Below are 27394 nucleotides of genomic sequence, written 5' to 3' on the forward strand. Positions count from 1 at the left end.
ATTTCCGCTTACTATACCAGGTTGTCACCAAGGAGCATGTCAGATATATTGGCCAAGCACTGTACTGTATCACCCACCAAATTTCTTCTCTGCTCTTGCCCAGGTGTAAAGGCTCTGTTGTATCATTCTTCATTTACAAGACCATAACTCACTTAGGCCTGTTGGCCAAACGTCAGCTGGGCCCCCAGCTCAAGAAGAAAAACAACTGTGAAAACACAAAACGTATTAAAAAAAAGGAGGGAGAATGTTTTTACAATCACCCTCCCATTTTTACCACACCTTCAAATAAAATGCCTACTTAAGAACAGGAAACGAAAGGCTACTATACTTAGCTCCCGCCGAACGGTACTGAGCTCCAGAAAGACCAAGAACGGTCAATCGGAACGCAGCGGCGATGAAAAGCTAACATAGCTTCAAACTATGTGCAGGACAATTGATTACCCCGTGGCAAGGGAGCTTGATGGGCGTCTGCCATTTTCCTCCTACCTCTCTTCCCTCGGTTTTTCTGCGAAGTGAAGAGTCGAGGAGTGAGGAATACGATCGCGGAACGTCGGGCCGGGCCAGCTGGCGCGAGGCGGCGAGGGTCGACATCCGTCACATAGAGAGATGGATGTCGAGACTGCCGGTCCCCGGACTGTTCTCCCTCGGCCCTAATGGGCGAGGTGATACCTGTTCCTCATCCCGCCTCTCTCAGCCCGACACAGCACGATCCAAACTGAGCTTTCTCTGCGGACCGCTGACAGGAGTTTGGACGCGAACGAGCGATCCCGCCCTAACGGAAGCTCCGCTCTTACGCATTTCTCGGAAAACTTGGACAGTTCGGCACCTGTGCGTGACTGTTTCAGGACATCTCTCCCCTCATAACTTATTGCATTTTGCTCTTGGACGACGCCTCGCGCACATACAGTAAGAACAGGATTCCACGTGTTTCCCGAAGACTGGTTTGAACACAAATCACTGCCGAGTAAGATATCAACGAGCTGTAAAATATCTTTGGAGTAACTAAAACCATGAGTGTGAGTTTGGCATCAGGTGATAATGCTATGCTTGTGTTGATATCAGAATCTACTATCCTTAGGCCCATATGCCCAAAAGTAAGCTTTCAAAATAAAAAGTGTGCTACCTCAAGTTTCAACAAAAAAAAACAGTAGAGGTTACCTTCTGTGTATCCCATCCAGCTCATGCAGTCCCACCTGGGCTAAATATATCTGACATCCATACTCTCAGTACACTTTCAAATATTAAAGTGAATTGAGATGTGCTTCATTTATTTTTCCAAGCCTCTCAAAAGTAGCGTCCTTACTTCCAAGAGAGTATATCATTGATTTTTAAAGATGCTTGGCATTTCTGCTTTGTCAGACAGATGACAGTGGAGAGACGCATGGGAGAGAAAGGGGAGGATGATATGCGACGAAGGTCTTAGGCCGGATTGGAACCCAGAACATAGCGAGCAGATGGGATGTGCCTTAGCCCAGTGATTCTCCTTTTCCATATCAAGGACCCCTAATTTAGTCCACATTAGAGCCATGGACCCCCATTTGATGAGATTTTGTCTCTTGGACCTAAATCTGAGAATATGTTTTTTTTTTAGATGATTTTGTCCAGAATTCCATGACTATCTGTATTGTAGGTAGAGAGATAACAGTGAAACTATGATCAAAACAGTCATTCTTCTACATTCTCTAATTGTGTTAACTTCTTGTAAATGAAATAATGCTGAAGTTTAACACTTCATCAATTTGCTGGGGACCCCCTGGAACCCCCTCAAGGACCCCTGGTGGTCCCCGGACCCCACGTTGAAAACCACTGGTTTACACTATAATTAGTATTTCAAAATAAAAGTAGATCCGGTCTCCCAAACAGGAACTATCTCTCCTAAATTGTATCCCTCCGCTATGTTCTCGTCTATCAATAAAAATGCTATTTGGAGAAATTATGTTTCGTTGGACCCACAGTCACTTGAAAACCACAGTAGCGGAATCTGTTGTTGAATATGTTTCACCAACGTGTTAAATGTCAGTTTTCAATCTATTTTTGTGGCTCATTCAAATGAATGGGAAGTAAAAATCCGTACGCTACAAACTCGTCCAGCTGCATCCGATCTTTATGATTAGTTTATAATCTGGTTTTCATGGCGGTCAAGTGCCGAATAACCCCCATGTTAAAACTAAGTGGATTATTGCTTTAAATGGGGACAGTAGTGAGCAGAGCTGGCAGTATGGCAGCAGTGGGTATCCCTACGCTCCTAGTCCCCAGGCTGCAGCTGCTGCTCCCTGAGGCAGTGAGTCACCCAGCGTTATGTATTCTCAATTGTAGCACTGACTGTGGCCTGACAAAATGTTATTGCACTGAGTCACTTTGTACCATGTCAGAGCGCAGTGGCAGAGAAAAGGGACACAGCACCAAGGGCCTTCCTTGAGTGGATAACACACACACTAATAAATCCTAAAGCAACCGATGGTACAAAGGCGCAAACCGAAGTGTATTTGTGAAAGTGGCTCTCCTGCAGCCTGTCTCTTTCTCCTCAACAGGAAACGATGACTCACTTCAGAGGGGGGAACTTTCTTTTTAAGTGCCTTTTCTCGAACAAAAGCCTTTCAGATTTTCTGCGAGGTGTTTTTTTTTTTCCTTCCTCCGCTGAGCATCCCACATCCCACTGGGCCTTCCCCAGCAGGTAAGGAGGAGTCTACAGTGAAGCTCAGTGTGAGGGCTGGATTTAATGACTCATTAAAGACCGCAACAATGACCCAAATACGGCTGCAAATCCGTCATTGCTTGTTCACACTGAGAGCGGCTTGGCTTGACGGGCCTGTGTGGTCTGCAACGTTTTGAATAGGCAAACTATATTTTTCACTGCCTTTCAAAGTTTCAGACGGTTTTTTTGGAGGTTCTGTCGTCTTGTGGCGTCGCCTACTAGTTATTTTTATTATAATTATTGGTATACAGTTATCAGCATGCATTTTAAATGTCTGCCTGGACTGCCTGGATATTTATGATGGCTGCTATAGATCAGTGATTCTCAACCTTTTTCATATCAAAGACCCCTAATTTAGTCCACATGGACCCCCATTTGATGAGATTTTGTCTCTCAGACCCAAATCTGAGAACTTTTATTGTGGTAGAGAGTTAACAGAGAAACTATGATCAAAACAGTCATTCGTCTACATTCTCTACTTGTGCTAACTTCTTGTAAATGAAATAATGGTGAAGTTTAACAATTCATCAATTTGCTGGGGACCCTCTGGAACCTCCCCAGGGACCCCTGGTGGTCCCCGGACCCCACGTTGACAACCACTGCTATAGATGATTTTGGATTATTGTGGTTTCTGTTTATTGGTTTATATGCTCAGGTGTACAGTTATCGATATGCACTTTAAATGTCTGCCTGGACTGTGATGGTATTTATTATCTACTATAGATGATTTGGATTATTGTCGTTTCTGTTCATTTGATTTGATGTGCTTTAAATGTGTCTATATGTTCTGTGTCGTACCACAAGTCGCCTCTTGGAGGACATTAAAGTTTTCTAAGTCAAAGTCGCCCGATTGGACCCTGTTGTGTATGACTTCAGGAGTGCAGCGAAAATAATCAGTAAATCTATTTGAGCCCCCAAATCCTCCTGGCAAGGGCTTGCGGTAAAAATAAAAGTCAATCTGAACATATCTATCTCTGCTCCTCACTGTTTGGTCAGCTGTTAGCGACGGGTTCAACCGCGCATCGTCTTCATCCTCTAATATTTAAACCGAGGACTACTAGAGGTTTGGCATGCCCGTGGTCTGGTTGGAGACGTACTGTATTCCCCATCATTTATCTTTTCAAATAGGTCAGATATATACAGCCCAGCCCTGTTTACCTAGAGACTAAATGCCAGAGCTTCTCTCACAGTCACATGGGGCATGTGCTCTGAATTGCGATCATGCAGTATGACTTTATTAGAGATAAGCAGCTTATCTCCACTTAGTTCCAGAGATGAATCACGCACCAGCAGATAGAGGGGAAGGTTGTTGAAATGAATCCAGGGGATTTTCTGGTGTTAACAATGTACAAAATAGTGACTAATGATCGCTGCATCTTTCCCAAATGCATCCATTCAACGACCAAATCAGAGGAGCCTGCCACTGTGCAAGCAAGTCCTTTCCAAAGTAGCTTTTTTATGTTGTCTGCAGCACTGGATAAAAAGTCATAAAAACTGCAAGTCATTTACATCATGAAAATGGTCACTTTGGAAGCACAATGCCAATAAAACAAGAACATTTCAGCCTAGATTCATATTGACTATAAAATCCCCAAATAATCTCTTATGTCAGGTCTGGGCCAAATTAATGCAAATTCCCTCTCGGCGTAGGAATGGCTAATCTGCGCTGAAGTTGAAGGCCGCAAATGGAAGTAGAAAGGCTCCCTCCATCTTTATAAGGCATGACTGATACATTTCAAAGGCCTTTTTCCGAGAATAATTAGTCTTTAAGGAACACCGGGAAAGATTAAAAAGGCCTTCCAACAAGCGTGCACCTGGATACAGGGGAAGAGACGATCGCCTCTTAAGGTCAGGCTCTTTGCCTCTAGACCAGTGATTCTCAACCTTTTTCATATCAAGCACCCCTAATTTAGTTCACATTAGGGCCACGGCCCCCCATTTGATGAGGTTTTGTCTTTCGAACCCAAATCTGAGACTATTAGTACTGTTAGATATGATTTTGTCCAGAATTCCATGACTATCTGCATTGTAGTAGAGAGATAACAGTGATACTATGATCAAAATAGTCATTCTTCTGCATTCTCTAATTGTTACAGCTTCTTAGCTTCTTGTAAATGAAATAATGGTGAAGTTTAACAATTCATCAATTTGCTGGGGACCCTCTGGAACCCCCTCAAGGACCCCTGGTGGTGCCCGGACCCCACGTTGAGAACCACTGGTCTACACTGTATGTGGGGAGATTGGTGGTGAGAGTGAAAGCTATGATCAGAACATTCTTCATTCTTATACATTTCCTATTTGGGATCATTCTAATGATAATTTATAATGAATAGAAACTATTCATCAATTTGCTGGGGACCCTCTGGAACCCCCTCAAGGACCCCTGGTGGTCCCCGGACCCCACGTTGAGAACCACTGCTCTAGACAAGGAAGACAGAAGAAAGGCAGAATGAGAGAGAGAGAGAGAAAGCAAGAGAGAGAAATTGTATAAATATTAAAAAAAAGAGTCTTAAAAAGTAAGTTGAGGGATAGAAGGAGTGAGTAGGGCTATTTCACAGGCAAATGTAAATGCAAAGTGTACCAGTGGGACAACGAGGGGAATCCCTTCCACGACAGCAAATCCAGGTCAAAGTTGACCCCTGCCCAAAAGAGCAAATATTTACACAGGAGTCTAAAGAAAAGCAGGACATGGATGAGAACACCCAGAATGCTCTGGGATGAGATCGGGTCACGGGAACAAAAGGAGGAGGACAAGCAGAGCCGAGGCACTTCACCCCCCCAAGCTCTCCAGTGAAGCAGCTCAATGGCCAACAGTAGAAGACTGTCAATACTGGGTAGCTTCCAGGTGTGAATGCCTGTAACTGAAGGGGCTGTGAAGCAGGGCAGCGTTGAAAAAGTGTAAATGTGATCAATCAAACAACTGATGAATATCATATTATCACCAAGATGAGTTGAAAATGTTGGTAACACTTTACAATAAGGGTCACTAAGTTAAGGGTTTAATTAACAGTTAACTAATGTGTCTGGTAATCATTTACTAATGGTGTTCATGTCAACTAAGGTATTAATTTATACATTATTTAATAGTCATCTTTATAAACGATTAAATAATGTATAAATTAATACCTTAGTTAACATGAACACCATTAGTAAATTACACATTAGTTAACTGTTAATTAAGGGTTAGTTAATGCTTATTAAGCTTTAACTAACCCTTATTAAGCATTAACTAACCCTTATTAAGCTTTAACTAACCCTTATTAAGCTTTAACTAACCCTTAACTTAGTGACCCTTATTGTAAAGTGTTACCAAAATGTGTGTAAATGCAAGGATGCAACAAAGAAAAATAAAAGGTTATATAAAAATATATGCAACTGACAATTTCAGAACCTGTACAATTATGAAAAGGTATGGATTACAGGATTGGTTTGCGTTGACGCTGAACCTGCGGGTCATGTGAACCTGAGGGGTCCGTGGAGATTCAAAAGGGGGCGTGGGAAGAGAGTGGAGGGGCCACAGAATGAGTCAGCCATTTGGCAACCGGCTCATATCTTCAGCCCATCCATACGATAGGCCCCTCTGGCACAGTATAAATAAACAGAATGTGATAGCCTTGTAAATAGCTCCACTTTCCCCCGCAATGTCTTAAATAGCTATTCTGTTGATGTTATGCAAGTATGTGTAGGCTGTGTGTGAGTCTACTGTATGGTATAATGCGTATAGAAGTATGATTGTGTATATGGGATGTTCACCTCTGCTATATGGTCATTGTTTATGGGATCGGTAAAAGCTTTTAGACAATATGTTAGGATAAAGTTTCTTTGTGAGTTTGTATGTGTTTGTGTGTGATTCTTCATTTAGTGGGCATGCCTGTGTGTGTGTGGGGGGGGGGGGGAGTGTTTCCTCAACACTCACTCTGCTGATTCAGCTCAATACCTGCCGACATAAGGGGAGCCAACTAGTTAAAGAGGCTCTGTCTGTGCCCATCTCTGGCTCTCTGTCTGTCCCTGTCTCTCTCCCTCCCTCGCTCTTCTCCTGGACTGTGGGAATATAATTGATTTACGTCATACTCGAGGTAGGGGACATGAGGAAGTGAAGCAGTGAAGCAGATGGGAAAAGACGCAAACTCAACCAGTCTTCGGATAAAAAAAATATATGAAATATGAAAAAAATATAAATATACTAATATAACTAATATTACCAATATACACCAAAAAAAATCCTTCAATAGCATCAGGAGACACTTGGAGCTGGAAAAGGTCCAAATCAAGGATTACAGCAACTGGACTGAGGCGTACATCCATGATGTTGTTCCATAAAGTTAGCTAATGTTAGCTGGGTGGTGATATTCTACATAATATTGCAATAATCCATAATATCGAATATCAGCCCAAGCCTATTTAGAGATTAATATAATGTTGTTATCATTATTATTATTATTATTATTATTATTATTATTATTATTATTACCTTTATTTAAACTCGAGAAAATCATTGAGGGCTGGCCCTCATTTATAATGATGTCGGGTATAAAAGATATTAAATAATAATAAAAATACAATAAAAGAAAACAATCAATTCAAACAAGTATGTATGTACAGATAATAAAAGATACAGGATACAAGATATAACACAAAACAGGTGCAAACACAAGTTAAGTGGTTAGTGATCATAGATTTAAATTGCCCAAGAGTTACTAAAGTATCAATTTTTAGGGTTATATATTCGACTTAACAAGTTCTAGTGTTGAAATGTCAGTTGGAAAGTCAGTTGCTTTACAGCATGTTTAATACCCCCGTTTGCTATATTCTCATGTCTTATTCTTCTTTGCTGTATCCTATTACTATTTCCTTCTGCAATGGCAGTTTTCCCACAGGAATCACTGAAGAATCTCATCTCATCTTATGTCTCTGGAGTACAGAGGGTGCTACGGGCCAAATGAGAATAGGTGTCATTTACCACTGTGTATCTGTCCATGCTGCTAAACTCTGTGGATCACTGCCTTGGGTCTCTGTCTTGCTGTAACCCCTTGCTTTCTGCCTCTCCCTGTATGTCTGTCTACATTTAGCACAGGTCTTCCTATTGCACTTAAGTTTCATCACCTCATTATTTATCTCTTTGACTTCATCTCCTAGACTGAACCATTCAAGTGCGGTTAAGAAGTCTGGAGCAGAGGAAAGGACTATTGTCACCCAGTGTGTACCGCAGGGTCGGTTTGGGGTCAATGCTTTGTTCTGCCTGCAAAGAGCGAACACCATAAACAATGATGCAGGATTGTGTGTGTGAGTCAGGGGTTTCCGAACATTTCTCACAAAGGTACAATCCAATAAGAATCAGGGTTTAGCCACAGCGTTGAGGGATTTCACTAGCGGTGGCAGGTACGCATATTGGTATGGTGTCAGATGAATACAATCGTTTCTACAGAAGCTCAGCCCTAAATATGCCAGCAACAAAGAGCTGAAAATCTGAGCTGAGAAAGAGAGGGAGAGAGGGAGGGAGAGAGAGAGAAATAGTGAGGGCAAGAGAGAAGTTATAAACATAGGACCTCATTCCAGTCTCAACAAAATATCTGGCATGACCGGGTGTGTTGGCGATGGCTGCGCAATTAAATTAAAAAAAGAAAGAGAGAAAGAAAGAGACGATTCTGAACGGCGTCCAGGGAATGGTTACAAGAGCCCGCGAGTCTTGAGTATCAGAGAGGAGATCTTACTTATTTCTGCATAAACAGATTGGTGACTGGGGGGGGGGGGGGGGGGTGAATCTGTTCAGTCTCGGCCTTCATCGCGCCGAATTCTCTGGCCACATTCTAACCCTCTACACTCTCGCCTTCCAAGTCCTCCTCCTCCCCACGAGAGCTGACATACTCCGGTCTACCGTAATGAACCCGCTGAACCTCACCAGAGCCCTCTCGCATAATAACAATACTACAACGTGAGGGCAGGCGGAATGCAGAGAGAGGGGAAAGGGAGGATATCCCGTGTATGTCGACGCTTCGTTCCGGCTAGTTGGGTCTCTTGACTGGTTGATTGAACCAATAGCAGCGCCCTGCCTATTCCGCACAGGCGTTTGGACCGGTGCAGTCCAGTGAATTACAAAGACAACATTTTCTGAGCAAATGTGTCATGAAAAATAGGTTGAGAGGATGTAGTAACTTGACGGGCTGAAGAAATTCCTGTGTCAGTGAGGGTTCCACTCTTCCACACACACCCCATAAAAGAAAAAACTTGGACATCAGTAACATCCCAATGACCGTGCTCTTGTGGCTCATACAACACCGACCAAAGCGAGGGGAAATAAGTGTGTGGAATGGGACAGATAGAGTCATCCTGCTGTATTCTCTCTTCTTCTGACTCAGCCTACTGCTGCTGCGGCTACTCTCACCAGTGTTCGAGGGGCGAGGTTCCTCAGCCTGAACCCAATCTCAGAACCCATCATCTAGCGGTCTGACGACGATTAGACTCTGGGGGCGACGGCCAATATTTCGGGGTTTCCGGTGTAGCCAGCGGACATCCAGGCCAAGACTTCCTCTTCCGTGCGCCGGTCATTGTTTACAGTCCGATTAGCAACTTGAGACGCGAGAGTCCAACGTTTCTCCACACAACACACAAACATCGATACTTTTCGTAGGTGTTTTAGGTCCAGACGACATTTCGGCTAATCTCTATAAACAGATATCTCCACTCTAACTCCAACTCACGTCTCAAGTTGCTAATCAGACTGTAAACGATGACCGGCACACAGAAGAGGAAGTCTTGGTCCGGATGTCCGCTGGCTACACCGGAAACCCCGAAATATTGGCTGTCGCCCCCAGAGTCTAATCGTCGTCAGACCGATAGACTGGTCTGAACCTGATTGGCCTGAACCTGACCCCTCAACAAGCAGCTCCGCTTTTAACAAGGCAACAGTAAACATGTCGTCCCCTATCAATGTTGCAGACCCACTCTGGGCAAATCAGTAACAAAGATGTCACCTTGTTTTGACCTGTAATTGCAGTGCTCCTCTTGGGCCAATCAAGTCAAAATTCGTGTATGACACGTGGACCAACGAAGGACCAAGCAAAGTAGCGCCCGCCTTTGGACAAATCAATGTCATTTTGAAATTGCTGGAACGCAGTAGTGAGATGTATCATTCTCCCAAGTTTTGTCAAAATCCGATTAGCAGTGATGGACAGACAAACAAATGAACAAACAAATAAATCGGCACTGACCCATAGTCTTCCCCAACAATAAAATCAAAGGACAAAGAATGGATGAGGAAATAGTGGATTAAGAATACGCCAATGACAGAGGAATAGAAAGTTAGTAATGGTAGATGTGATTACAGGAAACAAGAAATGTTATCCTATTCTTGTGTGGTTCGATGACACTTAGCCTACTCACCAAGCTAGGGGGGGGTTTCCTCAGTAAAAAAGAGAAGCATAGATGGACGGAAGCGGGATTGAGAGAGATAAAAATAGAATGGGAAGGAGAGAAAGTGCGGAAGAGCAAAGAGACAGATGCTGCGAAAGAGACATTGCTCATCAGTGACCAGCTCCAGAATGGGGACTCATACATTACTAACAGGATCCCTAGTGCTTGACATGTTTTCCCTACCCTCTCAAAGGGTCAGGACTCTGCAAACCACAAGGGATGCAAGTTCAGACAGGCAGCTATGAGGTTTGCCCTTGGAACAGCACACAGTACAAGCATTGACCAAAGAGACTCCATTAGTCAAGCAACATCATACAGTTAAGGCTTAATGACCATAACAGTTTATAGTGTGGGTGTCACCGGATATCCTTAAACCTCCTCACTGTGGATGCAGGGCTGAGAAGGAGACAGACAGACGGGCCTTACGTTTACTTGGTAAAGCCAGCGGATTTGAGAAGTAAGCTGCCTATAGAGGCACCTGTGGGGGCCCGACTTTCTAATCGGTCTTTTCGCCTCATTTCATCTATTCCTCCCTTTCTTGAGTAGCTAAAGAGAAAGTAACTCCTTTATCCCTAGTGCCTTAGACCATATAAATGTTGGTAGAGGAGGACTCCTTTATCCTACTACCTTAGACCTCCTAACATTAGTAGAGGACTCCTTTATCCTACTATCTTAGACCTCCAAATGTTGGTAAAGGAGGACTCCTTTATCCCTAGTGCCTTAGACATCCTAAATGTTGGTAGAGGAGGACTCCTTTATCCTACAACTTTAGACCTCCAAATGTTGGTAGAGGTGGACTCCTTTATCCTACAACTTTAGACCTCCAAATGTTGGTAAAGGAGGACTCCTTTATCCCTAGTGCCTTAGACATCCTAAATGTTGGTAGAGGAGGATTCTTTTATCCCAACTACCTTAGACCTCCTAACATTAGTAGAGGACTCCTTTATCCTACTACCTTAGACCTCCTAAAATGAGTAGAGGATTCCTTTATCCTACTATAAAACCATCTGCTAGAAATCTTGGTGTTCTTTTCCTGTATGGATAAGGTTCTACCTACTGAAGACATGCCACCCATAACCACATCCATTACATACACACACACAGTTTCTGGTAAAAAACCATGGAGATAAAGAGTTTTATTATATGTAAAACCAAAAATGTTATTTATATGATTTCCTGCCCTTGTCGTAAAGTATATATTGGTGAAACTGAACAGTCTTTGAAGGAATGCATCGCAGCACACAGAAGTTCTATTAAAAGGTAAGATGTTAAAATACTTTACCCAGGCATTTTAAAGCCAAACATTCCTTATCTGGATTTTCTTTTATAGGTATAGAGAACATTTCTCTGGGACAACAGGGAGTAGATGTTGATTATTTTAGACATGTCTCTATCCAAATGGGATGAATGAGGATTTCCATATCAAGGATTTCCTTTTTTATTGGTTTTCATTTTATTGCTTCATTTTGTGTACTGGAACGTCTTCTTATCTGTTGTTTTTTTGGGTTTCTATTGGGATTTTTTAGCCTCACACTGACCTCTTTTAATTCATATAATATCCTATGTATTTATTTCCAACATGTCTGTAGTAGTTTGTTTTTAAGCTGTGTTATGGTATGTTTCTAAAGGGTTAAATTTGAACTTCCCTCCAAGCCAGTGACTTGGATGTGTTACAATATGATTGGTCAGATTGGCCATAGGTGGCCATGTCTGATTGGAGCTTGATTCTATGTATTTTGAAAATTGTCTTAGTGTTCTTTTACCCTGATGAAGGCTATAGGAGCCAAAACATGTTGGTTTACTTTCAATGAAGGTTTTCCTTCTTCAGTGTTCACCAAATGTGGCTGAATATTACACACACACACACACACACACACACACACGCACATACACACACACACATCAATGTCTCCGCTCTAAATCTTGAGCCCTCATTCCCCTGTTAAGCCAAATAAAGAAACCTGATCCAAGGCCAAACCCCTTTAACTGCTCTTTGATCTCTGGAAGAAGAAAAAACCAAAAGACATAAAAAAAACTGTTGAACATATACTGATACTGTAACGTGAGGAGCACTTGTAAGCCTGTATGTGATGCATTCCAGTGTAGCTTACAACCTCCATTACACTATTTAGTCAACATCTCGGGTAGTTTGACTGGCATCTTAAATTAAGTGCAGCTCAACTAGTTCCAGTATTTGAAACCATTCATTTTGATATAGTATTTTTGCCCAGATCAGCCAACAAATCTCACTCCGTTTGTCCAAGCGTCGGAACAACTAATCTGGGGTTTCTCTGAGGTCAGCTGTAGAAACCCGTGCCGAATAGTGGGCCTTCTCTTGCTCACATTCCAAATCAAACCCCATGTTTATCCTTTTTCTTCCTGAGGGAAATTGCATTATTCTGAACGGCAACATGTTTTATCCATTTATTTTTTCCCCGGTGTGACAGCTCAAAGGGTTACCAGAAGCAGAGGCTCGCTGTCGTAAAGCGCCTGCACGTTCGGCTATAGCATTTGACCCTAGCAGCTGAACCTTAGTGACAGCCATTACAGTAGCATTAACCTGTCTCCCCGGTGATTTATGGCTTGGACCGGAATGATGGGGAAGCACTCTTCATCACAGCTTAGCCTTATAACCACACATAAACTGAATGGGAATTGCCCTTTAACCGTGCATTTCCAGGAAAGTGCCATTGACATCTCGCTGCAATTGCTCATCGCAGTGCTGACACCGACAAAACGCTTCCCCTGGACATTTGTCTTTCCCATTTCATGTGTAACTGCAGGTTGGTAGCTTTTCCTTCTCTTAAAGCGGCCGCCAGACTTTGAGTATTCGTCCAGTAACGAGGGTTTAGAGAGATGAGGTGGTTGAAAACGGGAACGACAACCATTACGGGACACCTTTAAAGGAATAGTTCACCCAAAAATGAAAATTCTGTCATCATCTCCTCCCCCTCATGCCAGTTGAAACACAGGTGAAGTTTGTCCATATAACACACAGGGAGGTTGCCAGCACAACTCCATAGCAGCCTTCTCCAAAACAACTGAAGTCAGTGGGGACCAGTTCTTCAGAGTTCCAAAAAGACTTACAGTATATTAACACCATCATTTAGTGCAAATCTTAACTACAGCTGATTGATGTGCAACAAATAATGGTGTATAGGTCTTTCTATTCACAGTGTGATTGTTTGGCTGTTTTTGTTTTGGAGCTCTAAAGAACAGGTCCCCATTGACTTCAGTTGTTTTGGAGAAGGCTGCTACCAAGTTATGCTGGCAACCTCCCTGTGTGTTATATGGACTAACAAATTTCACCTGTGTTTCATTTGGCATGAGGGTGAGTAGATGATGACAGAACTTTCATTTTTGGGTGAACTATTCCTTTAACTGAAGACCATAGCCAAGTTTTTCTTAAACTGTGTTGGGAGCACAAGTGCATCACAAGCCTGTTGTTTTTGGGTCCCCACACTACTAGCACATTTTAATGAGCCTATACTTACTCTATTTGGGCTAGGGGTGGGCAGTATTGATGGTATAAAGGTATATCGGTTGGAATTTGCTCGACAACAGTGGTTGTCCAGTGGGGTCTGGGGACCACCAGGGGTCCTTGAGAGAGTTCCAGGGGGTCCCCAGCAAATTAATGAATTGTTAAACTTCAGAATTATTTCATTTGCAAGAAGTTAACGCAATTAGAGAATGTAGAAGAATGTTTTGATCATAGTTTCTCTGTTATCTCTCTACCTACAATACAGATAGTCATGGAATTCTGGACAAAATCATATCCAGCAATAAACATATTTTCAGAGTGGGGTCCGAGAGACAAAATCTCATCAAATGGGGGTCCGTGGCCCTAATGTGGACTAATTTAGGGGTCCTTGATATGAAAAAGATTGAGAATCACTGCTCTACAGTATGGATTTTGACTATAGCAGTTGGAAAACAAACGCTTGCTCTACAAGTCAGACGTCACTTTCTCAAGCATTTTCTAAAGGTTGTCCTTATTAGGAAAAAAGCAAGTGGTGGAGCTACATTACACATACTAGAACTTTAGCTATGTAAGGACATGCTTCCTTTTCAAACAGTTGAGAGAGCTTTAACAAAATGATGAAAATACTGGATCTAAAGGCTGTATACCAGATTCTTTCACACCTTCAGGACCATCTTTATTGACATTTGGAAAATAAAAACATATATAGTATGATATACCGTTATTGTCAATGCTTCAAATGATATTGTGATATGAATTTAAGATCATAATTTGGTACAAAGGGGGTTTGGTAGGGTTACTATGCCTGATAGATGTAGACAGAGAGGTTTGAGACTCAGAGGAGAATTTGATGTTTTATAGATGGCTGCCAAAATACTGTATCACTGGATAATCTCTAGCCGTAATATCAAAATAATATTTTAAGATATTATCTGAAATCTGCTAAATTTGCAGACATATTGGGCAGATCTCGCTCAAATACTTTCTGTATGACAAAAATGAAACTTGTCTATCTCTTTCTCTCCGCTGCTTATGCATACCGAACTGATCTGATTAGGAGTTATTGACCTGGAGATTATTGCAATATTTTTTCATCCTATCAGATGACAAGCTCCACTGTTGCTACGAGCGATGGGAGAATAGCTCCCTGTGAGAGATAAATCCCCGCTGGAAATTGAGAGCAGCTTTCGAGGACACGGATCTGGTAGCAATTACCTCTCGCCTGTGCAGCGCATAAAAACCCCTTGACGTTTTAAACAGCGAGCGCACGTAAAACACAGCACATAAAAACGTATTCATTAACATTTTAAATATCATTCATCAATATCGGCGTCTGGCCCGATCGGTGCCAACATTACTCGGACGCTCTGCCAGGTAATTTTGGACGTTTCCATCAACAGGCTGCCCCACATTCGTCTGAAAAGCGGAGACTTTGCTTCGCGTCTGCGTTCACTCCGATTGGACTTGACAAGGCGAGGGGGCCTTTTTTTCGGCGTGTCTGATGCGATTGCACATTTTCCAGCCATCTACTGTAGTGACAGGCAAAACAAACCAACAGTTAACCGCAGCAGGACTTAGTGGCGTTTCAACTGCACTTTATTAAAATGCTGGGGGAAATTCTACCTATCACACTGACGGACGGCGATAATGAGAGTGCGCCGGCTGCATAAACCACAATAACACAGTCTTGCGCAGTGGGGGATCCTTGTTTGAAAAAAGGTCCTGAGGAAAACATTAATATTCACTGAGCTCATATCACACTAATTGTTATGGAGAGTTGGCTTGGGAAGGTCCTTGCCATTCACCACATTGTCAAACAGTCAGCACGGCCCTAAACACACCGCCTGTATGATTATCAACAGCTGAGCTCTCATACCAGCTTGGGGCGATGCTTGACGTGAAAATGCTTGACGATTGGGAATCCATCAATAAACTGCAAGGGAATGTGAAGCAGAAACCAGATTGGTGGGGATTGATTCTTTACACCGGGTTTACACTTTCTCAACATCCTGACGCTTAGCCAAACAACGCTTCACAAGGACGTCACTGGGATTCATTAGGGAGTGGCGGGAGTTGCCAATTATCCAAAGACCGGGAGTTTGTGACGTTCCTAGACGTTCGAGATCTGGGGCCACCTGCATAAAGATAGACCTGGTCTTAGGCTTAAATGTGACTTCAAGTCAAACTTGCTATAGACATTTGTATTTACCTGTTCCTCCTACTTCTTGGTTGTTGTAGATCTCTAATGGTTTGTTTCTGTCTCTAAAGACTCGCTCTCTTCTTCAGACTCTTCCCAAAAACCAAAGATTTGGCATCTTGTATGTAACAGCTACAGTATTTAAACGTCCCACTCTGACAGTTAGGCCGACTCATTGCCATAACAACAAAGTTCTTAACTCAACATTAGCCAGGGGGAAGGTGGCTAACATTCCTACCTCAAAATAAGTCAGCTGTAATATTTAAGTAACAGACAGTCTTAATTAGACTAGTCCACCCTGAGAATCTAAGACCAGTCTAAGGCTTAGTCTAGTCTTAAACTAGCTTTATGCAACTGGCCCCTGGGCTTGTGGCTTAAGGGTCATCTGTTCAAAACCCCACCGAACAGGCTGGGAAAATGTGGCTAGGGAAAGTGAACGAGTATCACTCTACCCTACCGCAAAAATGACCATTGAGTACCGGTCTTCACAGTATTCTGCACTGGGCAGCTCCCAGTCTGAATGTGCGGAACTGTATGAATGCGAAGCAGGGCGTCGCAGGATAAATAAAGGTAGAATAAAAGGGCGATACTCACTGTTGCTGGATGTACTGCGGTCGCACGAGTTGGGGGGCCTGCTTGACAGTCAGTCTCATCTGGGCCATGTTGCTGACCGGAGGGAGGCCAGGGGCAGGGGCGTAACCCTGGGGGGGCACCTGCTGAGGTATGGGCCGCTGGGGTACCACGTTGTGTCCGTTGGTGTGTCCGTTGGTGTGTCCATTGGTGTGTCCGTTGGTGTGTCCATTGGTGGGCCCATTCCCAGGCAGAGCTGGGAAGGAGGGGGTGGGCACCGTCTTCTGTTCGCATGCCTTCCCCTTGGAACCAGGCTTGCAGACACAGAGCTGAGGCCTGAGGCACATTCCTCCGTTCTGGCACTGGGGGATACAGCTGGCTACAGCACAAAGCCCAGACAGAGGAGAGAGAGAGAGAGAACGAGGAAAGAGAGAGAGAGAGAGAGTGGATGAGAACGAGAATGATGAGGATACGAGGTCACACATTCATACAAAAACAGAGAAACAGATGCAAGCATATGGACAAACTGGACATGAGTTTACATAAATTTGAATGTACACACATGCACATGAATAAACCCACACATTCCAGGGTTATCGAAACATCTGACAACATCTTACAGTATCTAAATTTCACATCTGAAAAAGTATTAAAATGTCTTCAATCCAGTTATTAGGGGTCTTTTTGCAATGGCAGCTTTCCTTGCATGTTCACTCTTAAATTAAAAAAGAACAGGGGTAGTAGTACAATATGCATCCTATTTGCTTTACTAAACAGTTGGACTTCATGTCACTTAACAATGAATTTCCACACACACACACACACACAGATTGTCCAACATCTGACACAGTGTCCCATGCAAGATGCCACATGTGTGATGTCATAGCAGGGATCCCTCTGGCAGTAATTTTCAGTCATTTATCATAGAAGTTGGTGATGGAGGGTTTTGGGCCATTATTTCTCAAAAGCCTCCTACTGAGCAGTTTTGGCAAGTCAAAGTTAGATGTGCAATTGCAAGCGTGTACACACACACACACAGCAATGCTCAGGATTGTACAGTTCCTTAGGCTGCGATGGAAGAAGCAGTAGAACGGGATGACATTTTGTTGCTACAACATTCAAGATGGGGATTTCAGCCATAACAGCATATTACAATTACTTGGAGAAATCCACCCTAGTCTCACTGAAAAGTTTCTCTTTTACAGGGGAGACCATTCCAAGAGGCAGCACTAACAATAGTAACTTTTGCCTGTAGTCTTGCACGAAAATACAGCAATTCTAGCAGATTATAAGGTGGGAAATTAATAAGATCCTATCTATTACTATAGAGTGTGATCCACTATGCATGTTTCTTGGGATACCGAATGGCTTTATTACTGATAAATACAAAGGGAAACTCTACAAAATGCTAACATTCTGTGCAAGAAAATGCATTCTTTTGAACTGGATAACAGACAAAGTTCCATCTAAAACATATTGGCATAAGGTCAGACTTGAATATGTATCATTGGACTATTTGACATGCATGTTACATTGCAAAGACAATGTATTTCATAGAACATGGGAGCCTTTTATGTCATATATTGGTTTAGATATCTCTGCTATTCTTACAAGAGGGTTTATGTAGTATGGACCTGTGTGATACCTGCTATTTAGCTATTTGTTATTTTTATTTTATGTAATTCCTGAGTCACTTGCCTGGGTTAGGGTTTCTGTTTTGTTTTGATTTTGTCCCTCTTTTAATTGTTGTTTTTGTTGATGTGTGTTGCTTTGATACACATATATATATATATAAAAAATAGTAACTTTTAAATACAAACACCACACAAGTGACAAAAGAGAGCAATGAAATTTAAAACTTGAAATGGAAATAAAATCTGCCATGTGACACATAATGTAGTGTGATAAAAAAAAAATAGCCTGAAACAAGAACAGCTTTCAGTGACAATGCCAGTTAATTTCCTTCTAAAAACCAGCCAATGAGATGAGCGAGTCACGCTTGAGTGTTGCAGCTCATTCCAGGACCATGGGCCAAAATAAAACAAACTCTTCTTGGTACCAACACTTGGTACCTTGCAATAGAGCCATCTATTGGATCTACGATTATGTCTTATATGTGTCAATAAAATTTTAGAATGAATGTACATAGGAAAATGCCAAGGATGGCCTTATACATAAAAACATACCTGTGTTGCATCCTACGTGCAGCAAGTGAACTATAAAGTATCCAATGATAGGTCCTATAACCTAGATTTATAATGCATCTCAAAGCAGCATGCTATGGTGAGTCAAGTTTGGACAAAGTAGACAAAGAGGCAAATCTATAAATGGTACCACATAGTCAAGCAGTAACAGGAATAGGCCAGCAACCAGCTGTTTACATGAAGCCATAGGATAGCAAGATTTAAACCTGATAAAGAAGCCAGGCGTGAACTTCAGTTTCTTGGACAAACACATCTGAAACTAAGATTTCCATCCAATCTTAGGAGGTTGCTTTTGTTTTTTGTTTTTTTTTAATTAGGTGTGCAGATTAAGAGATGAAAGTTATAGAAGAAATAAAGAGTATTTATCAGGTGGATTTCATAAAAGAGGTGATAAAAATGAACAGATAATGTGTTAATTTGCAAAAGAGGCTGTGTGAAAAGCTATTGGATAGCTGAGGTGTTAAAATGAATGGGTGGTATGATTTGGGAATATAGCAGATATGTAGGACTGAGTAAATAGGTTGATTTGTATATTCTGATGTAAGTCTAGTAATGTTGGGTTTTGTTTTGTATTTATGTTAGGATGTTTTCTGTGTGATAATTGTATTGTATAAGATGTCATGTTTTGTGTCTATAAAGAAATGAAAATAAAATCATACAAAAAAAAAAAAGATTTCCATCCAATCAAATACCTAGGTATTTATATCTACAAATTCAATAGGAATACTTGAGTATTTGATCGCGAGGTTAGAAGCCTTTGTCTTATTTGCAGTTAAAAGCAAATTTCAATGTAATGCGGCATGTTCCAAGGAGTTAAAATCAGACTGTAGTTTCATAAAAGCATTTTTCAGAGGGAGCACACAAATACAGGATCGTATCATCAGCATACAGATGGTACATATTGTCATTATTCTCAGCACAAATAATAAGAAAAAGCAGAGGACCGAGGATTGATCCTTGCGGAACACCTTTCGTGAGAACAATTGGGTCAGACCTAACATTCACCTCACCTCTCTTTTCCTTTGTTCACATTTGGTTAGTTTGTGGCACGTTTACATTCACGATACACATACACAAACCACATAACGACACGACACATAGGTTTTGTTTCAATAACATGCTCAAACTTTAGCATTATCGATATTACGTTTCTAATTTGAGTGCACGCATTTTAGTTAAGCATGTTTTTATCATTTTGCTGTTAATTACTTTGCATTTATATAACCATAACTCTCTTCCACCTACTTGCATGTCCACCGGCATCCAAACTGTCAAGACGCACTTACTATTTGGACTGCACTATTATACCGGAAGAGGGGTGTCCGATCAAACCAAGTGCTCCGGAACAGGGGCGGGGGTGTCGCCTTTGTTTTAGTTGTGTACATGTATTTATTTAGTAGTTAAAACCGGATTGTTAATTCATTTAAATGCAAATGTCTTTATATTAAGTAAGTTAATTACTTATGTAAAATTGATTTGAATATATATCATCTTTTGTTTATAAATTAATTAATTTCCCTTTTTTGTGTAATGTCAGGTCTATACTCTCAGTTTGCCATTTGTGAGTAGGCTCCTGTTTCTGTTCAGTTACATTTTTCTGTTTAGTTACTTGCATTATATTTTGGGCCCACAATAGTTATGTTTTCATTATCTTTTTGTAATTCACAACAGGGCTGAACAATTAATCAAAATTTTATCAAAATCACAATATGGCCTACTGCAATTTTCAAATCGCAGGAGGCGCAATATTTGTTAAAGGTGAAATGTGTGTCAAAATACCATTTTAAATGAAATATTGTGGTGCTGCAGAGATGTCCTGGCCTACACATCATATTCTACAGACTTAAGAAAACATCTTTGTTTGGTACAGATCCCCGCAAAAATCACACCATAATCATTTTAATACGTTTTTCAATGAAAATTAGAATAATGATATAAAAATGATCATTCCCTCTAATATCACAAATCATATCACAACTGCAATATCACTCAAAATAATCGCAATTAGATATTTTCGTCCTTGTGCCTGCTTGCTCGGTCCATCACACTTATAAACTGGTTAACTCTGAAACCATTTGCCAACCAACAGCTTTGCTTCCAAAGCCAACCCTCGGCAAGGTGTCAACTGGTTAAGAATGGTCCACACTATCAAAGGTGTAGCAAGAATCAGTGTAAGAGGAGGTCATTTAAATAGACCGCCTTGTTATGAGAATGGATTGTGATGTGGTGTGCATAGCGCTCAGCTGATAGATGACTAGCAATGCTCCATTTGTTGTACCCACTTCCCCTCAACCTGCCTCATCAACCTCTACTGCAGTTACTGATTTCCCATGTTTCCCACAATGCCTTTTGACAACCCACAAAGAATGGGCATGAACTTGTTGCACTCAGCTGTGGGCTTCACATACCAGAGCAAAGTCAGCTTCATATTGGACACCGGATATTCGGTGGATATATTCATGACATCAGCTATAAACAAACTGCAACACATAATGCTCATTTTTCATAAGCAGAGTTGATTGTATTTATTCGCCCTGCAGTCGATTGCTTGACCAGTCCAGCAATCAATTGCTTGTTTACTCCTGGACCCAACAATGAAATTACGGGCATGGGGTTCGGGAGTGTGTGTGTGTGTGTATGTGTGTGTGTCTTGTATTTGTACAGGAGGCTGGCAGACAGCCTGTAATTACACTGGGCTCTATTCTCCCCAGGCAGATGATAGGGGCTTCCATTTTTCAACTACAAAGCCTGCCTCGCGGACAACGTGGCCAAAGTTTACACACTCCAACACACACTCATGCACATGCACGCAAAGATTTGTTTGGTGAAAATATACAAAGGATCTTGACAGCAGATGTAGATCACACGCACCTGCACACACACACACACATACACATTTGTCTCACTATACTTGTGAGGACTTTCCGTTGACGACATTCATTCCTAACCTAATCCTAATACTGATCTTAACCCTGAACCTAAATCCACATCCTTAAAGCAGTGGTTCTCAACGTGGGGTCTGGGGACCACCAGGGGTCCTTGAGGGGGTTCCAGGGGGTCCTCAGCGAATTGTTAAACTTCACCATTATTTCATTTACAAGAAGTTAACACAGTTAGAGAATGTAGAACAATAACTGTTTTGATCATAGCTTCTTAGTTATCTCTCTACCTACAATACATATAGTCATGGAATTCTGGACAAAATCATATCTAACAATACAATATTCTCAGATTTCGGTCCAAGTGACAAAATCAAATGGGGGTCCGTGGCTCTAATGTGGACTAAAACTAGAGGTCCTTGAAATGAAAAAGGTTGAGAATCACTGCCTTAAAGGACAATTCCAGCGTGATTTGAGTTTTTTCTCAGGTTTTTTTTACATTTTCTATCAATTTAATGTTTTCTGGCTGTTTTTACATGCATGTGCCACGATTAAAGATATTTTTAAATCAGTTACATACATAAAGTGTCAACCAATAGCTAACATTCTCTGCGGAACTTACATTAGGACCCGCCTTCTGTCAATCGCAGCCCATTCAAGCCAACTGAACGCATAATTTAAGCCGTACACAATTACGTCTTAAAATCTGCGCCCTCCTCTTCACTGGGAGTAACTCGTAATATTTAGGCGGTGTTTATTTCAAAATATTATATTACTATAAATATTTCGCCCTTTAAAGAAGTCAGGACCCTTAAGCCCCTTGCAGAATGTCCTCACTCTGAAGGTCTAAAACTCAAACTGGTTCTCACAAGGATAAAAGTACAAGAACACACACACACACACAGATACACACGACATGCTCTGCTGAATGCAAAAGACTGTATGTGTGTGTGTGTGTGTGTGTGTGTGTGTGAAGCTGGCAGGGGGAAATGAGTCAGAAAGAGGCCGGTCCCTCCCATAATCCCCCAGGGTGCCCGAGGGTGTGTCGCCTCCTCGCTAAACTTGTTAGCCTAATTAGTGGCTTTGTGATTTGTGAAAATGATTAATGAAAGAGAAAGGAAAAGGCCAACTAAAGACATCTGGCAGCACGTTGGGGGGGGAAAAACCTCTCCTCCTCCCTGGGTGTCAAAACTTCTGCAAGAACAACAAATGTGTGGCACCCTAATGAATAAAACCACTGCAAGAAGATATATTGTTTTGCTGATATATGGGGGCCAATATTAGCGTTTTATTAAAAATCAGATCTGGTCCAGTCAGTGTCATCTATTTCTGATATGATGGATTTTGATGTGATTCGATTTGTAGTATGTATGAATATGTTTTCTTTTTCATATTATTATTAATAATCTGGGTTTTGATAGTGAGTTTGATTCCATGCTCAGAGGCATGGAGGCAAAATCCTGGGGAAAAATCGGGGGAATAATTTTGGAACTTTTTGGCATGAATATCGGCACAAAATAACAACAATCTTTGCTCAATTTGGGGGAAAAAAACAATAGTGCAGATCCTTGCCTTACTAGGGCTGGATGATATGGTTAAAATCAATATCACGATAATCCTAAGGATTTTTTTCGATATCGATATGTATGACGACATGGCTCACATAAGCGAAATCACGTTAAATAATCAAATTAATGTTCATCATATTGAACCGAATGGTAATGTTTGGTGTGATGTCAAACTAAACTGAAATTTTCACATAATATTCCTACCATACTTCATTTTGTCTGAGTTTCTAAATACAATTCAGACAGCAGAATTGCGCGTCTCGATATCCCCAAAATCACCATATCATCACAATATAATCCCACTGAAAGACCATAAACGCTAATATTGAATTATCGTCCAGCCCTATGCCTAACTATGAAAATATCTGCAAAATTTCTGAGCGGGTCAGAACAGCATACAGAGTACCACACTTGTTTAAAGAAATATACTAATTTTGTGTAAGATCTTTAACACGTTTGGGACTTTGCTCGCCGCAGAAGTGTAACGGAATACTTTGGCATTGAAAACGGTCAAATTTGAACTTCAAATCCAAAAATATCTGCATGGGTGTCTGCCTTCAACGACCCCCCCCCCCCCCCCCCAAACCACCTTCCATGGGCAGCATTGAGGTACGATTACCTCAAAGATTACATCACTCCTATGTTTTTTCCCCCCTCGGTGCTGAGTGATGTTTGAGTTTTGAAATACCCCCGCACTGCAATTTTCCACTTGGGGCAAAGCTTTTTTGCTTTCTTTTCTGACTAGCGTAAATAGTTTTCATTTCCCCCACCGCCCCAACCCCTCTCTGGCCTGGAGCTTGAGGCTGCCATCTGTTTTGTGAATAGTTTTCTCTCTCTCTCTCTCTCTCTCTCTCTCCCTCTCCCTCTCTCTCTCTGAGGTCAGCTATATAAGAGCTCTGTTCTGTGATGAGGGTGACGGACTAAGTGACGGCAATTTACTTGTTAGCCGGGGACAGGAAATAGATCAGTCAAGGTGACGCCGTCCGCCCCTTTTGATCAAACTACACTGCGGCCGGGCCCCTCTGAGGTCTGCAAGAGTTAAAAATATGCATGTGTGTGTGTGTGTGTGTGGTTGTGTTCATGTGGTAGGGAGCCTAGGTGAGAAGCATAAACTAAGAGCCACGTCTGCGTATAATGACTTTCTTTGTGTCGCTGCCTTGATGCAAGACCTGAAAAATCCAAAGTGAAGGAACGGGGATTGCTTAGACCGGCGGTTCTCAACGTGTGGTCCGGGGACCACCACGGGTCCATTGAGGGGGTGTTCCAGGGGGTCCGCAGCAAATTGATGAATTGTTAAACTTCATCATTGTTTCATTTACAAGAAGTTAACGCAATTTGAGAATGTAGAAGAATGACCGTTTTGATCATAGTTTCTCTGTTATCTCTCTACCACAATAAAAGTTTGGGTCTGAGAGACAAAATCTCATCAAATGGGGGTCCATGTGGACTAAATTAGGGGTCCTTGATATGAAAAAGGTTGAGAATCACTGGCTTAGACTAAATGGGTAACTGCCTGTTTCACCTCAGCATATGGCCCGGGGCAGATGTTCACCACGTCGAGAAGCAGGCGGCGAGGGGAAAGGTATGACATCAATATGCGTCGATATTGCATTCCGCTTTACCTGAGTCACCCGCTGGGCCCTCAGGTCCAGATTAGCTCTGATAAGACACCTGTCTGCAGAGATCCTGTGGACCTCGCTAATCCCTCCGGGGCGAGAGAGACACTTATCTTTCCACTGGCCTGCACTGACGCTATATAAACCCAATCAGATTAAATATCCCAGTTGTCCACAATAGCAGGACTGGATCCGCTTTGGCTTGACTTGATTTCACTTAATCCAGTGGTTCTCAACCTTTTTCATATCAAGGACCCCTAATTTAGTCCACATTAGGGCCATGTACCCCCATTTGATTAGATTTTCCAGAATTCCATGACTATCTGTATTGTAGGTAGAGAGATAACAGAGAAACTATGATCAAAATAGTCATTCTAAAATGACAAAATAATGACGTTTAACAATTCATCAATTTGCTGGGGACCCCCTGGAATGCCCTCAAGGACCCCTGGTGGTCCCCGGACCCCACGTTGAGAACCACTGACTTAATCAATTAATGGTTTCAGTCACACTTTCTATGACGACCATCCAGTGATGTAGCGGTAAATAAAAAAGTTGGGTAAACTATGACCAACAGCCGGTGATCATCATACGGCAAACAACCATGTAAAGGCCCCAAACATAATAATTGACCATAACGTAATAACTGCCTGTAATGTAATAAAATCAAAGGACATAATAAAATCTTGAACCTGTAATGTAATACCAATTTTGCCCATAATGTAATAACTTTATTACTTTATTGATCATTTATTACATTACCGCAGATGATCTCCAAGTACCACAAAGCAACACAAAAAAAATTATAAAACTAAAATTATACTTTAACAATTGTTTTTTTTCCTCTACCTTTATATAACTTACATCAGCTTGATACCACGTACTATCATGTACAACAGTGACTCTCAACCTTTTTCACATCAAGGACCCCTAATGTAGTCCACATTAGGGCCACAGACCCCCATTTGATGAGATTTTGTCTCTCGGACTAAAATCTGAGAATATTTTTATTGTGAGTTTGTCCAGAATTCCATGACTATCTGTATTGTAGGTAGAGAGATAACAGTGAAACTATGATCAAAACAGTCATTCTTCTACATTCTCTAATTGTGTTAACTTCTTGTAAATGAAATAATGCTGAAGTTTAACAATTCATCAGTTTGCTGGGGACCCCCTGGAACCCCCTCAAGGACCCCTGGTGGTCCCCGGACCTCATGTTGAGAACCACTGATGTACACTATAAATTTAGGTTTTAAAGATTCATGTCATTGTAAAGAGGTGGTAAATTGTATCGGTAAATAAAAAGTTGGGTAAACTGGGTTTAGCTGGGTTTACATTTCTACTGCCATATATATATAGCGCTTTATATGGTCGCTCATAAGGAATTAGAATGCACTCCCAATGCCTAATGACCACACTTATGAGAAATAGATATAAGAATCTGATATACTATTTGAGCTGATGGTGAGTGTGTAAAGTGGATTCGAGTAAATATTTCTTCCTCGTCCGTCCTTTTTTTACAGTCTTTTTTTACGTATGGCAACGTTTGACGGGAAAGAAGAGAGGACTGTTTGCCTGACAGCTCTTTCTCATTTTCACTCTCTCTGGCAAACCATTCCTTCTCTACGCGGGGCGGCCAGGAGAACACCTGGCGACTTGCTGACTCAAGCGGGTTCGTTCCTCATTTCGCCACCCGTGGCCAAGCCCATTACAGCTCATTATTGTGTCCGTCAGCAGGCGTTGACACAGGAGGTGCTCTGCGCTGAATGCCGCTGCAATAAAGTGAAGCGGCGGGGCTCGGCAAAGCGCGTGACACTTGGGTCCGCGGGGGCCCACCGGGAGAGTGGAGTCGATTAAGACGTCCCTGTCGCCGGGTATTGTGTCCGGATGGAAGTCCGCGCTCACCCCACTTAACCGCCATTCCCGACACGAGGCCCTCTGAATGGGTCTCCGGGACAATAGAGGCAGCCATCCATGCTTTCCTCCCCATCTAGAGCTAATCACTCACTGCAGGTGGTAAAGCTAACATCACTCAATTTTACCCCCGATGTCATTGTCTACAGGCTCGGGGAGATTTTCCCCCTCGATACGATTCGCGGCGCTCTTCGCTCGCTCACTCCTTTCCCGTTCGGATAAAGAAAGAAAGGGCAAGGTGGTGCTGATTTTCGGTATTGGCAAGAAGCAAAGTACGCATGCATAGGAGACAGCCAAGCCAGAGACTTAAGCATACCTGGAGGCTCTGAGGAAGCAAAGAAATCGATGAAAATGTAAAGAAGTCAAGCCTGAAAATAGGAGGCAGGATCCTCCTGGCGAGAAAGAGAGGAACAAAGTTGGAGGAGAACTTGAAGGGATTTTCACGGACTGAAGTTGTGAGAACGCTGATGTGTATTAGATTACATGTATATTAGATTGGGGAGGAATTAACGATGTTACAAGGACCTCATGAACCTATCAAGGGTATGTTTTAATCTACAGGTTTTCCCACCCGAAGAGCAGCTCACTTCCCCCCCCCGAGCACACACACGAGTCGAAGCAAAGAGATGAAGGAGCACAAAGACACTTTTATGAGTCTCCTCTCATCCTCAGTCAGCATTACTTGGCTGCCTCCAGCGTCCTCTGACGTCTTTGGAAAAAAAAAAAAAAAAAAAAACAGTGAGGGAAAAGGCACAAGGACTGAAATTTTTGAAATCGTTGTCACAATCTTTTAATTCTGAAGTTTTAGGCGGCGCTTTTTTTTTTTTGTTCTTTTGAGCGAGACAAAGTAGCTTCATGAA

General features: G+C 42.0%; 1 protein-coding gene across 1 annotated transcript in view; it reads right to left on the reverse strand.

The window, feature by feature from the left end:
• ltbp1 (latent transforming growth factor beta binding protein 1) overlaps nucleotides 1-27394 on the reverse strand; it is a gene marked incomplete at its 3' end in the record, with an annotated part of 174087 nt that overhangs the window by 134781 nt on the left and 11912 nt on the right. The window contains exons 4-5 of the mRNA XM_071546423.1: nucleotides 16378-16732; nucleotides 4909-4920 (exon numbers count right to left, since the gene is read on the reverse strand). Of these exons, the coding sequence (XP_071402524.1) occupies nucleotides 4909-4920; nucleotides 16378-16732 (367 nt within the window). The remainder of the gene's footprint in view (nucleotides 1-4908; nucleotides 4921-16377; nucleotides 16733-27394) is intronic.

Source organism: Centroberyx affinis, unplaced genomic scaffold (genome assembly GCF_046629955.1).
Source record: "Centroberyx affinis isolate AG114_WGS23_722 - 3 ecotype Tasmania unplaced genomic scaffold, CSIRO-AGI_Caff_v1 ptg005267l_1, whole genome shotgun sequence".
NCBI lineage: Eukaryota > Metazoa > Chordata > Actinopteri > Beryciformes > Berycidae > Centroberyx > Centroberyx affinis.